Below are 15,876 nucleotides of genomic sequence, written 5' to 3'. Positions count from 1 at the left end.
CCATCGACCGCCTTTGTTACGATTCGAACCGCCGTCTTCAATGAAAGTCTCTCACATCTGCTCTCATCATTCTTTCGAACAACACATATCCACCGCTGGAGCTCCACTGCGTTATGCACTTCAAGGGCTTTCAATGCACCCAAAAAGGGCGTCTGCGTCTGTCTGGTGAGAGCAGAGGCGGCACCATTCACGTTGACGACTTTGGCGGCATCTGGGCAACTTCAGAAGACGCGCAAGAGGTGTTGTACTATGCCCCCCACACGCTAGCTGCTGCCATGGATCAACAGCGGCAGGTGAGTCTGCCCCCGAGCACCCCCGGCGACCCTGTGGAATCGCTGTCAAGTTCATCTCCGGCCCACACAGTCGCGTTTCGATGCCACACCCCGACTAGCGAGAAAGGCGATGCATCGCAAGATGATCGGATCTCCGCAGTCTTTTCGTTTAACCGCGATGTGTGCGATGCCACCGGTCCCAGGCGTGACGTCTGCATAGTTACACAATGCGGTGTGTTAGTCTTCATACGTGTGCCATTTGGTGATGGCGAGGAGCCGTCACTGTTGGGATCAGCCTTGCAACCTTATCAGGAGGTGTGCCTCGGCATGCGTGTGTGCGCCGCAACCGTCACCAGTGGTACTGCACAGCACCTCGTCTTGTGCTGTTATGACGGTTTTTTCACAGAGGTGATCCGCGCCGCCGTCGTCGCCGTCAACGCTAACTCCGCGGAGCCACTAGACAGCGCTGTCTCTGCTACCGGTGACGGGGAGTGCGAGGTTGATGCAACAGGTTTATTTAGGGTAGAGGGCCGCATTGCGACCATTCTGCACGATCCCGGTCTGGACGTGCTTGTTACAATCAGCGACACCGGCTACGTCGATGTTTGGGACGCAGTTTCTGCCCAGGATGCCACGGCGATCTACGGGTCTCTCTCGTGGGATTGCAATCGATACGGGGCCCCGACATGTGCACTACTCTGCCGCAACTATTTGTGGGTGGGGCTCACAACAGGGCAACTGCTGGTCTTTCCCTTTTCGAGTTGCCGTGGCGCCACTTCTATTCCGCTCTCGTACAGCCCGCAGGCTTTACGTAGCCACACATCCCGCATCACAACCCTCCTCAGTGTGTCGCTGGGCACAGTCGTGTGGAGCTGTGCTGCAGACTCGCCAAAAGTGAATGTCTGGGACGCCGCTAGTGCAGTGCTTAGCGGTTCTTTTGTGTTTCCCAATTCGGGTCTCGCTTCGTGGCAGGTCGGTGCAACGCAGGTGCGCACGGCGCTGTGGGGCATCGAAGGCACCACTGGTGAGCTCAGTTTCATACAAGTGACTCGATCCCTCTCGGACTCCAACGGTATCCAGGCTCGAAATCCGGAGGAAACGTCCGCGCAGCGTCGTGGCGAAGCTCTTTTGCATGCGTACCAAACCGTCTGGCGATCAGTGGCGCAGCAACTGCGGCACGTGCTGCTTGGTGATGCTGAAGATGCGCATGTAGATGCTGGTGAGGCTACCTCTTCAGCGTTGCAGCTCATGGGGAATGATGCGAGTGGGGTGGGCGATATTAGTGATGTCGTTGGTGCGATACATCAAATGCGAAAGGCCGCACGGCAACTCCGTGCAGCACACCACAGAGGCGATCACAGGGGCGAGGAAAAGCCTACAGGCTTACCGTCGTTGATAGAAGCGGCTGTCGCGTGCCATGAACAACAGGGCCGCGTCTCACACGAGGTGGAGGCGTTGTTGCGTTCCTTGAATGCATTCAGCTCTAAGGCGACGTGCTTCACATCACTTGAGGAGGTTGCGGAGGAAATGATTCTCCTCCGTGCGCGTGTGGAAGAACTTCAATTGGAGTTGACACGGATGGGCGACTGCCGTGACGACGACACAGTCATCAAGACAGGCGAAGAGACTGCGAACGAAATCATTGCAAAGGAGTTACAGGGCACACAGCACACACTCAGTTTTGCCCTCAATGAAAACGCAGAGTTGAGGGCCCAACTGAGCGAGGCACAGAGCGAGGTGACGTCTCTCACCTCCCAGCTCGCACAAACGCAACAGCTGCTTGAGGCATCCGGTGAAGAGGTGGGGCAGCTGAGGCGCTCATTGCTGGCTGCGAAGAGGGCAGCCGAGGTGACGGCGTCCGATGTTTCATCTATCTTCGAGATGGAGTCAAGGCTCCACGAGTCGCAGGGTGTCATCGCCGAGCTCTCTGCGAAAGTGGACTCGCTGGTGAACGAGGCGGGCGCGACGAGCGTGTTGCTGCAGGCGTTCCAGGAGAAGCAGGTGGCCGCCAAGGAGGTACTGCAGCGAGTGCTGCGAAGTCAGAATGACCTCGCTGACGACGTTGGTGCATTCGTTGACACAGTGGGTGCAGCTATTGTGGCTTTCAAGAAGCGCCACAACGACACCCTCTCGGAGCCTGCTGCTGCTGCTGCTGCTGCTCTCACTGTCGTGGTCGAGGAAGAGATGAACCGGCTCGAGGAGTCCATCGAGAATCGCCTGAACGATCAGCAAATGTGGTTCCATTCCTTATCCCAAGAACTGAAGGTTACCCTTGCGTGACGCGGCAGCAAGTCAGAGTTGGTTTCACTGCCGCACGCGCGAACGATTCTCGTGGTACGCACGACGCATTGGTCAGGATGCGCCCGGATCTGTGTGTATAGAGGGGAGAGAGAGAGGGGTGGGGCGCGACGTGTACACTGCCTCATGAAAATTACTCAGTGTGGATCCGGCGACGCGGAGTCGACGTTCACTGTAGCGCCTCTTCGGCGGCACATGAGAACCACCAAGAACTAGAGAGTACAGCACCCAACGCAATGCGTGACTTGTTATCTTCACGGAGTGGAGAGAGAGCTGCGTTCTGACTCACTAAGCAGCAGCCCCCCACGCCCCCCCCCTCCGTTTTCAAATGACATCGACGGAGGAGCGAGATGAAGGAAGCGAGGTCCCCTCTTCGAAGACAAGAACGTTGTCGTGAGCCACAACCCCCTTCTTTCCCCCTTTTTCTCCTTCCACAAAAAAAAGTCGAAAAAAGTGTCCGTTATGTGCGCACGCGCGGCCAAGCTTACTTGACAAAGTGTGTCACATCGAAAGCCGGGGTGTTGAGAAGTCCAGAGGACCAGGGGTGATGGACCAAGTCCAGAGGACCAGGAGTGATGGACCAAGTCCAGAGGAGATGCGTGTAAATGAACCCCAGCGTGCACATGTACGCAGAACGTGCCGTCTATCCTTTCATTCGACCAGGTGGGTCGATCAAGGCACACATGCCGCTCATCATGACAAGTAAACCCGAAGCGCTGTCCTTGAGTTCTCCAAACTTTGACAGGGTGGACATTCTTCGCCCTCATAATATGTGGTGGAACAAAAAAAACATGTTGAGGCGAGTGCGAGTTGAGCGTGCTAGGCAGGCAACATAGAGGACTTCAGAGGGTAACTGGGCTGAGGCTGTTCCATTTCTTGAGCTCATCCAGCGTGTACGTACACCATCCCTGACTACCATCCGCGCAACAGCCACGACGGCTGCCGCGTTGGAGTAGTAGAACAAAAAAAAACCCCAAAGAGACCGGCTAAGGTTAGAATGCGCCGCCCACCTCAGTTTGTCTGGCACCGATCGGGCAGCACATATCTAACTAACTGGTGAGGAAAGACAAGAGAAGCGCGTTAGCCGCATGGCTTTATTCGACCACAGTGTGTTCGTCCCTGCTGGTTTTAGCACATGAACCACGGTTCAACACGGGGGGGGGGGGAGGCGGTGGGTGGGTAGCGCTCGCATGCAGCGAATGTGCAGATGTTCTTCGTGGAGGCATGTCATATCGATCCAACCACAAAGGAAGGGCAGTTGCTTTACTCCTCTGATACCTGGAGTAGATGGATGAACATATAGCGCTGATCAGACGCGTACCTGTCTTCTATGCCGAGTGTGCTCTGCTGTTGTCTTCATGGGGCTCGACTCTGCAGGGCGATGATGCGTTTTGCTCCACACACACACACACACACACAAATCTTCTTTTTCTATTTCCTCTTCTTCCCGCTCAAGGTGTCTCCTCCGTCTGCGCAATCACCACTGCGGAGCTCACGTGCATTCACTCTCTTCTCCCCTTTCTTCTTCACTCCTCTTGCTTCGCCTACATCTCCAAGAAAGCAGTGGGGTCGTCATTACATTGTCACGCGCGCCCATTTTGAGAACTCTTGCGGCTATGCCGGGTCCAACGAAGGAGAAGGTGCCGGTCACCAAACCCCTCACATGGCGACTTATTTATCCCGTGGATGCACAAATCCACTCTTTTTTGTTGTTGGTGGCCGCAGTGATCTTTAGCAACGGCATTCGCGGTGATATGACCTTTGACGACCATCTGGCCATTGACAAGAACGCTGACTCATGGGCAGACAAGACCTCGCTCAGCTCCATCTTTTTCAACGATTTCTGGGGCAAGTCACTCGACCGTTTGGAATCGAATAGGTCGTACCGTCCCATCACGGTGCTCACCTTCCGCGTTCAGCATTGGTTGATGGGCTACCGGCATAGCCCAGTCTTTCTCCACAGCGTCAACTACGTTCTTGCGTATCTCAACGTTTGCCTCGTATTTTACCTCGCTCGCCTGTACGTCTACGTGGCGGCGCCCCGCTCTACGTTCGCCGTGGAGAATGCCCAATCGCGGGCCTTCACGGCTCTCTTGACTTCTCCTCTCCATGCGGTGCCATTGATGGCGGCTCTACTGTTCCTGGTGCACCCTGTTCACGTTGACGCTGTCACGTCCATTGTGGGTCGGTGCGAGCTACTTTACTGCCTCTTTGGGCTGATCGGGTTCTTCTGCATTCACCGCTATCTGAACCAAGTGGATGGGAGAACCAGCGAAGTCTCAGTGGCTGCCGGCGTCCCGGGGGCGTCTCGGAAGGAGCAGACGTTCTCGACCACCGTTGCAGCATCGCGGTCAGCTTGCAGGGATCGCAAACGGCCGCTGCACCAGAAAAAGCGCACGTGTTCAGTCCGCTACGTCGTCTTGTCAGCGTGCGCGCTCACCATCAGTATTCTCTGCAAAGACAGCGCCATCACTTTCACCGCACTCTATAGTGCTCATGCATGCCTTATGTATGTCTGCCAACGGTGCCACGGACGACACTCTCTTTTGGTCATTGGTGTTGCAGTGCTGGAGCTGTTCAGCTACCTTGTCTTCCGCAGGCGGTTCATTGGGAATGTCGACTTGGAGAAGAACCCCCTCCTTCGCCAAACGGAGAATCCGCAGTATTTTGTGCCAAAGGGCATATTCCACTGGTTTAGCATTCGGTGGGTGATTCAGGTCAAGAACGCTGAGCTGCTCTTCTTCCCAACCTCGCTCTGCTGCGAGTACAGCTTCAACTGCATCCCGCACTTGTACGACATGCAGGATCCTCGTGTGCCGTACTTCATTATAGTCACTTGTGCTGCTCTCACAACAGTGTTGGGATGTATCTACGGCACCTTTGCATCCCGCTCTCGCGCGGCACTGGTTGGTCTTGTCGGGATTCTCTGGGCTGCAATCCCGTACGCGCCCGTCAGTCACCTCTTCGTCGCTGTTGGCACCTTTGTCGCTGAACGCTGTTTATACGTTCCATCTATTGGTGCAGTGCTGCTCATCACCTTCATTGTGGCCACCCCGGGGCTTCGCGTTGGGGTTGTGCCTCGCTACTTCTACGCGCTGCTGCTGCTGCTGTGCGTTGGCTGGGGCATCTTTTCCCATCGGCGCAACGAAGACTGGCTGACGGATGAGCGCCTTTTCCGCTCCGCGGTGCGAGCCTGTCCGAGCAGTGGCAAGGCCCACGGGCAGCTAGCGGCGCTCGTCTCTGGTCGCGAGAAGCGAGTCACCCCCGAAGTCGTCGAGCTGGCTCAGCGCTCGATTGAGTTGGACCCGAAGCTGCGCGACGCTTACTTTTACTTGGCGGCAAACGAGGTGAACACACATCACAACATGGAAAAGGCGTACCGCTACCTGCGCCTGTGCATGGAGGACCCATTCGCCGTCAACACCTGCCAAGCATCGTACGACGTGGTGCGCAAAAGTCTCTTCCCCAATATGACCGAGGTGGACGTGCTCCTCGATTACGCGTCATTGACGGTGTTGAAATCGCAAAAGGCGGTTTACCTCCGCCACGCTGGTTTGATCGCGTTGCGGAGCGACAACGACTCGTGTCTCGCTCAAAAGTTTTTTGACGAGGCCCTGAGCGACTGGAACGACTCGAAGCTGTACTGGCTCTCGGATGAGGTGAACCGGGAGACGAGCGATTTCACGTACTGCAACGCACTCTACTGGTACGAGCTGTCGTCGCTCCAGTGTGAGGCCCAAAACATGGCGGGCACAGTCGAGTCGCTGCACGTAGAACCCAGAAAGCCCGATGACCGCAATGACGTCGACTCTAGCAGCCACACAGCGTCGACGCAAGGATCTCCTCTCACGCCACAGGAGGCAGCGCGGCGGGCGGTCGCCCTAGCAGAACGCTTCCGTCCCTGTGGCACCAACTGGCATCGAATATTCTCAGAGCCGAAGTATAACCTCCCTACCATTCCCCATCGCATGACCCAGTACCTCGTCATAGCTGATCACACGCGTGAAGTGCTTAACCACTACGCCAGCTACACCGAGAGTGGCACACCGGAGCGTAGTGAGGTGATGATAGGCGTTCTGGACATCCTCGTGCGCCAGTTTTGCCATGCTCACACGCTTACAAGCGACAAAGACGTGCGCCGAAATATTGGTGGCACATCCCAGGAATATCTGGCGTCCATCGACTTCAAATTCAAGACTTTCCGACCGGTGCAGATCTCCGACATGCGCACGGCACTGAGTGAGCTCCAGAAGGCAACGAGTCTCAATGCCACGCAGCAGGACACAATGAAGAATGTCGTGGCCATGGCGTCATGCTCGAGTGATCTCTCGTTTTTAACGATTTAGGAAGGAAACAAACACACGCCAGTCCCTGTGCACAGACACTGGCCACGACCACTGCATGGCATCACCTCTTGGCTGTTGTTGTCGGATGTTTCCCCATTCTTCCTTTTGTGGCCCCCGTGATCTCTCCTCTCCGTGAGGGTCGATAGAAAAGGGGCGGTGACCTTTCGGTATTCGTTTTTGCATGCATTTGATTTGTGTATCCTTGTTAGGAGCTGTGCGGAGGTGGAGCAGATCGTGCCCAGGGAGCGAGACGGTTGCGGGCTGGATGCATTTGTGGTTGAAGCTCTCCGGTGCCTGGGGAGACCTGTATTCCCGTACTGTTGTTCTTCTCAGGGCACCCCGGTCTCACCACTGCATCCTTCATTGACGCCCTCCCCTTCCAGCAGTTTATTTGACACGCTCTGCGGTACGCGGGCCTCTCCTTTAGATATTCAAGCACATGTATATATATATATATATATATATTTATATATATGAGGTCACAATGCCCTTAAACGCGATAGATGGGGGGGGGAGTTGGTTGGTTGGTTGGTGACAGGCGCATCACGGCGCTTTATGGGCTTCTCTCGCCGGTGCGCTCTTCAAGTCGTTTTGCACGCGTCTCTGTGCAACAGACGAACCGCCGCCGCTGTCTCATTTATCGCCTCATCTTTTTTTTTTTCGCCCTTGAGCAAAAATATTCATTGCATATCTGCATTTAAATTTAAATGACGATGCTGTTATTCCACCACGCCGAGAGGCGGGAAGTGGAATGTGTAGGATGGGGGGGGGGGAGGGGAGGGGAGGAGTGTGCGGCACAGTGGTCGTGGTGGTGGTACTGAGAGATGGAGGTGGGTCGGAGAGGTTTTTTCTCCCGGTCCGAAGGCAGCGCCGACGTTTGTGGTGTTCATTTTCACGCATGTCTTTTTTTTTTCCCGCCCCTATTCTTCTTCTTTTCCCTAATTGGCTATGCGCTGCCCACTATCCGCCTGTGCCCTCATTTTGATCGATTGGTGGTATGTCCGCGTGGGGTTGTGATGCCCCTGCACATCCGCATCCTTCCCTAACTACCTGCGTGCAGTGATGTTTGCGTCAGCGCGTGGTGCTGTGCAGTCTTCAAACCTTTTCCCGTTCCATTTTGAATTGTATGGCTTTCTACTCTCATTTTCGGTCGGACCACTGCTCTCTATCGTCCAGCGCTGTCACTCTCTACCTCCCATCCTTCCAGCACTCTCCAGGGCCAATGTGGAGGTACAGCTAAAGAGTGATGCCCTTCCGTATCCATCTGACTTTGGAAAGGGCTCACCTTAGGGCGGAGGGAAGGACTCCGCTCCCCAACTATCGATAATATGAGCCACGAATGTTAATCATGACCGCGACACAACTGTGATGATATGTGATTGCGCGGAATCTCCAAATAATCAAAAGACCAAACGACCTTGTAGCCAACGAACTCGCCTTTTAACATGGACACGCGAGAGTTCGTGATACACCTTGTCAGCCGCCGTTAGTGTAAGCCAAAAAACAGTAGTCACATAACAACCGTCTTCAAATCGCGCTCTTGCAGGCCACTCCCCTCACTTATCATCCTCATTTTATGTGCATTGTCTGCCATATATGCTTAAAGGTGGCTGCTCTACCGGGATCCATTGGGCTCAGTGGATTCTCTACTTCCCGGCCCCCGCTCTGCCAGTATTGGGCGCACCGGGGGTAAGGGAGAGGGAGCGGCGTTGGTGGGCGCCAGTCGTCGATGTCCTCTCTCAAATGGAGTCTTTCGCCCCTCTCATTCGCTCTAATCTCATCTTCGCCCCCCCCCCCTTCTCTCGCTTTCTTTGGACGTGTGCTTCTGCTCACGAGCTGACACGCTCACACTTGAACTAAGTCCGCATCTCCTCTCCCCTCCTCTGCCCCCCCTCCTCTGCCCCCCCCTCCTCTCCCCCCTCCTCTCCTCCCCTCTGGTGCTGTACGCGCGACAGCCGAGAGACACTGTCCCGTCTCTAAGGAAAAGATGAAGTGCGTGTTAGTGGTGCACAGTGGACAGGAGCGCATTAGGCGCTCCTGCGAGCTACCACATGGAGTGTGTACCAAAAAGCAGTTGAGGGCCTTTGTTCAGTCGCAGGACCTTCGACTCAACTCAGTGGACTTCACCTTCACCGTCAGCTTGGTGAGGGCGGCATCGGATTCAGGAGAGAAGGCAGAGAAGGTCGCCCTAGGCAAAGATTCGGATGTGCTACATTTGTTCCAAAAGGCCGAGATGAAGCAGTCCACTCACCTGCTCACGTTTGAGGTCACCATTGATGGCAGCGCCTCCAAACCTAAAGACCTGGACAGTCTTCTATCTGCGGAGTACGCAGCCGACAAGGACTTGGTGACCCTCCATATTTACTCGCCCAGTGCCTCTTCGTCATGCGAGGACGACCCAAAGTACCAAGAGAAGATGTTCATTATTCCGACGAGGTTTGTGCTCGCTAATCTCGTACGGGCTGTCGAGGACACGCTGAGCATTAGCCCCACCAAACACGGCATGAAGTTGGTTTTATACACAATGCCGCAGCAGCGCGGCGGCAAAGGGGTCGAAATAACTGACGACGCGGCTGCCCTGCAGCTGCTGCGTCACCACGCATCGCAGCGCACAAAGCTGCGACTGACGCACGCCACCCGCGCGCCCACTCCGAAACCACCATCGCAAAGTCATAGCAGACGGGCGAGCCAGCAACAATTCGCAGCCTCCCGCGTGATGTCACCACCACCACCAACTCCGGCACAGTCACCAGCGCCTTCACTCAGTGGCGCGGGTGCGAGAAATCCGAAGCCGCACCCACCGCCGCTCTCGAATTTGACCGATGGGCCATTGAGTCCCTCCTCAGGGAAGCCCCCACAGTCTCCACCAGTGCAAAAGGGAGTAACCTCACCGTCATTGAGCTCTCAAGAGGGTGGTACTCCTCTCTCATCGGCACAGGAGGCGGCACCCTCTCCAAGCGATAGCACCGAGACTCCATACCACGTGTTTCTGCGCCAGCCCAGTGCTCTTTCCACCAAGTATGAGGTACCAGTTCAAGTACGAGCCCCCGAATCAGAAAGTGCGGCCGCCAGCGCCCTCACTTCCCACTGGCACGAGTTTTGCTTTGTGTATACGAAGAAAGAGATGCAGTTGTGGCGGCGCTTTGCCGTGGAGTGCGAGGCAGCAACCGGTGTCGCTACGGCAACGCTCTTGCCGGTGCTATCCAGTGATCCGTCTGTGTGCCTTGGGTCCGACAGCGTGCTACGGGAGTGGCTGGCGCTCGCGAAGGAGTCCCAGCAGCCGTTGCGGGTGCTCTTGTCACTCCGCCGCCCCGCCCCGCCGACGTTCGCCAAAGGAGAGGCGCCCGTTGCATCCACGCCAGCGCCGCCAATTGTTCTCCCGGACAAAGCTCTGGCAGGATCAGATGCCACTGCTGTGAGTGCAGTGGATTCCGACTCTGCACCAGTCAGCGAAACGCGGTGTAGGCCCAACGGAGCATCTACTGCCCAAAGCGGCGACGCAGAGTCGTTGCCCGAGCCCGGGGCCAATGCTACATTGTCTCCTCTGCCACCGATTAATGGGGAAAGCACAGGCCAGACCCGATCGATGCAGAGAAGTCTGTCATCTTTGCAGCGGAGTTCACTTTCTTCCCTCAAGGGTGTGTCTTCTTCACTGGCACCTTTGGCTGAATCGCCCACGACGGCGGACTCGGCGGTGTCGAGTACTCGCCAAGATCTCCTCTCGCCGAAAAGCGCTTCTTCTTCTTCTTCCAGTGCAAAAGTCGCCCACGGCACTGTATTGCAGGCATCTTCGCCTGACATGGCAGAGGTGAAGGAGCCGCCGCTCGTAATGCGCACGGCTGCGGGTCCCTCCATAGCAACCGTTACAGCTGCACGTCTCTCCTGTGTTTGCGAGGCCAACGGCGGTGACTCGCCTTCGGTTCGAGTTCAAATTTTAGTGCGCTGGGGGACTCAACAGCGAATGGTGCTCTGTCGCTTACGTGAAAGCACTGCTTTAGAGGACCTCCGCCGCGCTATACTCGGTGCATTCTGCGGCAGCGTCACCGGCCCCGACGGCACCACGCCTCTTTCGATGGAGTTAATCTATGTAGCCGATGGGAGGCTTCTTTGCGTGCCACTCGATACGGGGGTACGACTGCTTGATCTCCGCACTGCACTCTTGGTGGACTCAGCGGAGGTGAGCATAACCGCACCGGCAACGCCTCCATCTCCTCAACGTATGCAGGAGGTGAATGATGAGGAGAAGGGTGGCGACGTGCGGCAGGCGTCAGCGATGGTTTTACAGATGCTTGCAAATGCGATTGACAAGCACTCCAGTCTTCCTTTACCTGCCACAAGCGCCGATATCGGCGACTTTTTGCGTGCTGAGCTGGGCAAGCAGGCGGCTGTGGAGCCATTTCGAAAATTCCTAGACTTCGCTGTCTCTACTCCGCTCAACGATGCCACGTCCAATCCTGGGGCTGACGCCTCTTCGGGTAGGCATTTCTTGCCATGGATTTCTTCTGTCCTTGCCAGGATGGAGGCACCATCAGCAGCCACAGAGGTGGCAGAGGAGGTCACTTCCCTGTTGCTGCGCTCACGCTTGTGCGACAGCGACTTTCTTCTTGACCAGCTCGCCGTCTCCGCCCGTGTTGTCGGTGAGGAGGGTGTAGGCGCTGGCGACGCAGTCCCCAGCACCACGCTTCGACCGTCTCTCGCCGCCTTATGGACTGCCGCCGGCTTCGCTACCCCGCAGGGCACCTCAACGTCGGCGTGGAATCCGTTTTGCGCAACACATGTTGGGAGTACGTCCGGGTGGAAGGCAGCGTACGCGGCGGCTCCCGCAGCTGTATTAGACCTGCTTGCCGCCGGAAGCATGGACGGCTTGTGGACCTTTACTCACCATCATGACCCACAAGTCGATAGGGTGTGGCAGCGCAGTCTCGAAAAGGCTCACCGTGAGTGCTGTGAGTCGATCAGTCCCAGAGACCTGGAGCATTATTTCAAGGCGGGTGACTCCCCTGATGGCGGTAGCACGCGTCATCATCGCCGCGTGATCCTAAGTTGCGTTGGGGCACTACTGGCTCCATCATCGGCAGCCATCTGTGACTATGCGGAATGGCTTTCGCAGCGCTTCCGGGGCAAGGTGGCGACGGTTCTCTACACGAACATGTTGGACTACGACGGCAGCTCCCATCTAACCGCCTTTGCTGTATCGCAGGTGTCGTGGACGCTACTTCATCCCCATCTCTGCGGACGCACTGCAGCGGCGTCATCGCCGACAATTCTCGAGCGACTCCATGTGTGGGCCCTTCTCGCCACGCAGCGTGTGTGTCAGCAACGCCGCATGCACTTTCCTCCATGTCCTTTGCTTCATGTGCACACAGCGGCTCCTGTGCCATTTGTGGGATCCGGCATACCAGCGTCAGTCAGTGGCGGAAAAATCGAGCCGCGAACACCCAAGTCGCCCTCTGCGCCACATGGGGGCGTCTCTGTCACTGAAACTCCTTCTGCCCCGCCGGGTCGCCTTCCAGACCCAGAAGATAATGCGTCACATCCAGATGCTCACCCGCCCGCGAATCGAAAGGTGCGGTACACGATCAAGTACAACTTCGACTCCCTCCGCAGCCGCTTGAAGAAGAAGTGACGCTTTTTTTCCCCATACCTTAGAGTATCTCCTGTTTCCTTCCCCACCCTCGTCACACGCGCGTGTGTCATGACTGGACCACTGGAAGAGGTGGAGGCGGTGTGTTGTTGAGGCAGGTCAGGGTCACCTTTTAATGCATATATCTGTACACACATATATATATATATATATATTTATATCCTCCCCACATCTTGTTCACTGCGGCAGCCGTGGTTTGGCTCCTCCGGGCATCGCCGTCTTTTTTTTTCCGACTATCTGTATTGGTGCTTTGGTTAGGCTGATCTGTGCGTGTCTCTTTCTCTTTCTCCCCTCTGCTAATATATGTATTTTATCGAGGTGGTATCCGCGTGCAGCTCATCACCTTTATTGCCGATGTTGTTGTCCCTGAGCGGAGTGCGGTACTGAATGCGTGCTCTTGTGTGCTTCTGTTGATCAAATACACACAAAACGCTTGGGCTCCATCTCACAACTCCCATGCTACGGGCGGGACCCTTTTTATTTTTAGTGTTTCGTTGGGTGTCTGTCCAACACGCCATTTATTCCCCCTTCTTTCTCTGTGTGTGTGTGTGGGCTGGCCACATTTTGAGTACTCAAGGCCATTCCGAAGAGGTGAGAGTACTGCACTTGCTACGCTATGGAATGACGATCTTGCTCCGCACGTGTGTACGCCCATCTTTGTGTTTGCGTGTTAGCGCAGGCATCCGAGATGCGCTCATGTATTTCTCTGTGAAGGGGCTCGCGTGCGAATAGGTGAGTGCTGTATGTGCACCGTTGAACTATACAAAAAAGGGTGGGCCACATTGTGCAACGACTAACGCGCCCCCCCCCCCACCACCACCACCAAAGTACAAGGCTGTACTAACGCTGCACTCACTTTTTTTTTTTTTGGGACATGAAAAAAAAAAAGAACAAAGGTAATGAAACTGCGATGTGTAAAAGGGAGGAGCTGTCGCGCCTGTCGTCTATACGTTTGCATATGTGCGTATATACCCACGCGCCATTGGGTTTACTTCGCTGATGCTCGTGTTCTACAGGTGCCGCTTCATCTCCCTAGGACTCCCCCCTCCCCCTCTGCACCCCATGCCTCTCTCTTCTCGTCTCTGTTGTTTGTCGAAGCCCCTTCGACTTTCCTCCATGCTCCCACGCGTATGCAGCGGTGATGTTTCTTGTCTGTCTGTTTTTTAGCCTCACGTGGACAGCCAAGCGACAACGGAACTCCTCCTCACTTTTTCACCTTCTCACTTCACGTCTACACCTGCATTCTGTTCTCCTGGCTCGCTGTTAGGCAGCAACTACATCAAACGTGCCACTTCCAAGTCTTGGCTCATCGCGTGACTTCCTCAGCCTCTATTCGCGATGTTCCGTCGTCTGTGCCCCAAACTACTCTGCAGCGTGACGCTACCAAACGGAACCGTCCTAAAGGGTGACGTAAACCCGTCCAACCCCACGTTGTTGCTCAAAGGCATCACCATCCTACCTGATGGTCGCGTCTACAGCGGGTCGTACGACGCAGCGTCGGGGTTCCCGCTGCCGGGAAGTCAGCTCGAGGAGGACGGCGATCTTTATCGGGGCGAGTTTAACTGCCAATGGCAACGAGAAGGGCGCGGCGAAGCATGGCTGGCAGACGGCACCCACTACGCGGGTGTTTTTAAGGGTGATGAGATCATCGAGGGTGTGGTGCGCATTCCGAACGGCACAACTGAGGTTGTCTTTGAGGGCACGCTGCACGACGAGACGTTCGTACGGGGAAGGCTGACCCAAGCTGACTTTGTGTACGAGGGAGAGTTCTCAGCGAACGAGCCGCACGGAAAGGGGAAACTCGTCTTCGCCACTGGCGCTGTCCAGGAGGGCACTTTTTTCCACGGCAAGCTGCACGGCTCCGACTGCAAGATGAAGCTCGATGGCGGGTTCGTCTACGTCGGGGAGTTTCTCGATGGCCAAATCCGCCGTGGCACTCTTTACACACCCACGTATACATATGAGGGGGAGTTCAACGATCATGGGCGCGCTCACGGCGAGGGCGCCCAGACATACTTAATTAACGAGCCCCGTCTCACCTTCACCGGTATCTGGTCGAACGGTGCCCTGGTGCGTGGCGTTTGCGTGGATGAGTATGGGGGCACTGTCGACTGGCAGAACAATAACGAGTTGCAGGCTAAGGTGCTTGGCGGTGTGACAGGGAAGGGAGATGACAATGTGGGCTTGAACAGCTACTGTAGCGCACGCATGAAGGAGGCGGCACAGATGCACAGTGACATGCAGCGCAGCTACGCAGAGGACGCTGATGCCGTGGCTCAGTCGACTGGCCGCTTCCCCACCAAAATGGATCTCGGATACGAAGGCAGCATCGCGTATGAAAACGAGGCGGTCCTGCAAGCGCAGCAGCGGCAGATGCAAGACATGGAGCGTTCCAGGGAGGCGCTGTCCGAGAGGGCGAAGGAGTTCGACAGCATCGCTGCGGGTGTCCGCAGCAATATCGTCGGAGAGATCAACGAGAACATGGCAAAGATTCAGTTTAAGCGCCAGATAGGTGCGGAGGAGGTCTCTGCCGCGCGCATCGACGAGCAGTTTGAACGATTCATGAAGGACTTCAAGAAACCTGCTCCATCCTCAGGTGCACCCGGGGACGGGGGACGGAGACTGAATATCGACGGCAACGCACCATGGAAGGCGTTTACTCCTCCCAAATAGCCACCTCCATTTTTCTCGAGCACTTTAACGTGTTCCCCACTCACTGCTGGAGACGCGTGTGGGCTAGCGAAGTGTTCACGATCGCACCGACAGGGCTTTTTTCTCCTCTTCACCTGTACTCGTCCAACTGTGTATGCACAGTTCTTGCGGGGCGTTCCCCTGTGTGTGTTAAGGCGTGCTGTTGCTTTAATTCTTCCTTTTTTTTTGTCGTCACATACTTGCTTGTAGTGTCCCGCCGCCACCGCCCTTTCCTCCTGCTACGTACGTCGCTTTGAGTTTCCTGATTGTGTTCTCTTGCCCCCCTGACGCCCTCCTCCTCAGGCCCCCTCCGTTGTTTTCGTTTTTTTTTTTTTGCAGAGGTCTCTGCGTGTTTCTGTGAGTTTGTGTGTGTGTGTGTGTGTTCTCGTGTGTGGCGCAGGAGGGTGCAGGTAAGCGGATGAGGAGGAAGAATGCCTGCTCAAGGTATCCGCAGTCATGACGCCTCTCGCGCGTGAGGTGGGTTCCATAGAGACTACCAGGGGGTGCCCAAGTCGATTCTCTGGCGTTGCACGCTGGCTGGTCCCATCATGGTTCACACATTGAGCACTAACAATGATAAGTGGGGGGGGGGCAGCAAAGAACAAAGTGAATACACATACACGCA

The 15,876-nt window shown here is 55.9% G+C and overlaps 4 protein-coding genes across 4 annotated transcripts; all 4 read left to right on the top strand.

The window, feature by feature from the left end:
* Window positions 1-113: 113 nt before the first annotated feature.
* Window positions 114-2,552, top strand: JKF63_05887 (uncharacterized protein; the record flags this gene model as incomplete). Its single annotated transcript, XM_067901840.1, has 1 exon — window positions 114-2,552. The coding sequence occupies one exon, from the start codon at window positions 114-116 to the stop codon at window positions 2,550-2,552; it is 2,439 nt and encodes an 812-aa protein (XP_067757546.1).
* Window positions 2,553-4,186: 1,634 nt separating this feature from the next.
* Window positions 4,187-6,916, top strand: JKF63_05886 (uncharacterized protein; the record flags this gene model as incomplete). Its single annotated transcript, XM_067901839.1, has 1 exon — window positions 4,187-6,916. One exon carries the CDS (start codon window positions 4,187-4,189, stop codon window positions 6,914-6,916), a length of 2,730 nt encoding a protein of 909 aa, XP_067757545.1.
* Window positions 6,917-8,903: 1,987 nt separating this feature from the next.
* On the top strand, window positions 8,904-12,542 carry JKF63_05885 (uncharacterized protein; the record flags this gene model as incomplete). The annotated part of the gene is made up of 1 exon (XM_067901838.1): window positions 8,904-12,542. One exon carries the CDS (start codon window positions 8,904-8,906, stop codon window positions 12,540-12,542), a length of 3,639 nt encoding a protein of 1,212 aa, XP_067757544.1.
* Window positions 12,543-13,898: 1,356 nt separating this feature from the next.
* On the top strand, window positions 13,899-15,233 carry JKF63_05884 (uncharacterized protein; the record flags this gene model as incomplete). Its single annotated transcript, XM_067901837.1, has 1 exon — window positions 13,899-15,233. The coding sequence occupies one exon, from the start codon at window positions 13,899-13,901 to the stop codon at window positions 15,231-15,233; it is 1,335 nt and encodes a 444-aa protein (XP_067757543.1).
* Window positions 15,234-15,876: the final 643 nt, after the last annotated feature.

The sequence above is a fragment of the Porcisia hertigi genome, chromosome 20 (assembly GCF_017918235.1).
Source record: "Porcisia hertigi strain C119 chromosome 20, whole genome shotgun sequence".
Taxonomy (NCBI): domain Eukaryota; phylum Euglenozoa; class Kinetoplastea; order Trypanosomatida; family Trypanosomatidae; genus Porcisia; species Porcisia hertigi.
Note: the sequence above shows the minus strand (reverse complement) of the source record. Positions and strands in the feature narration are given on the sequence as shown.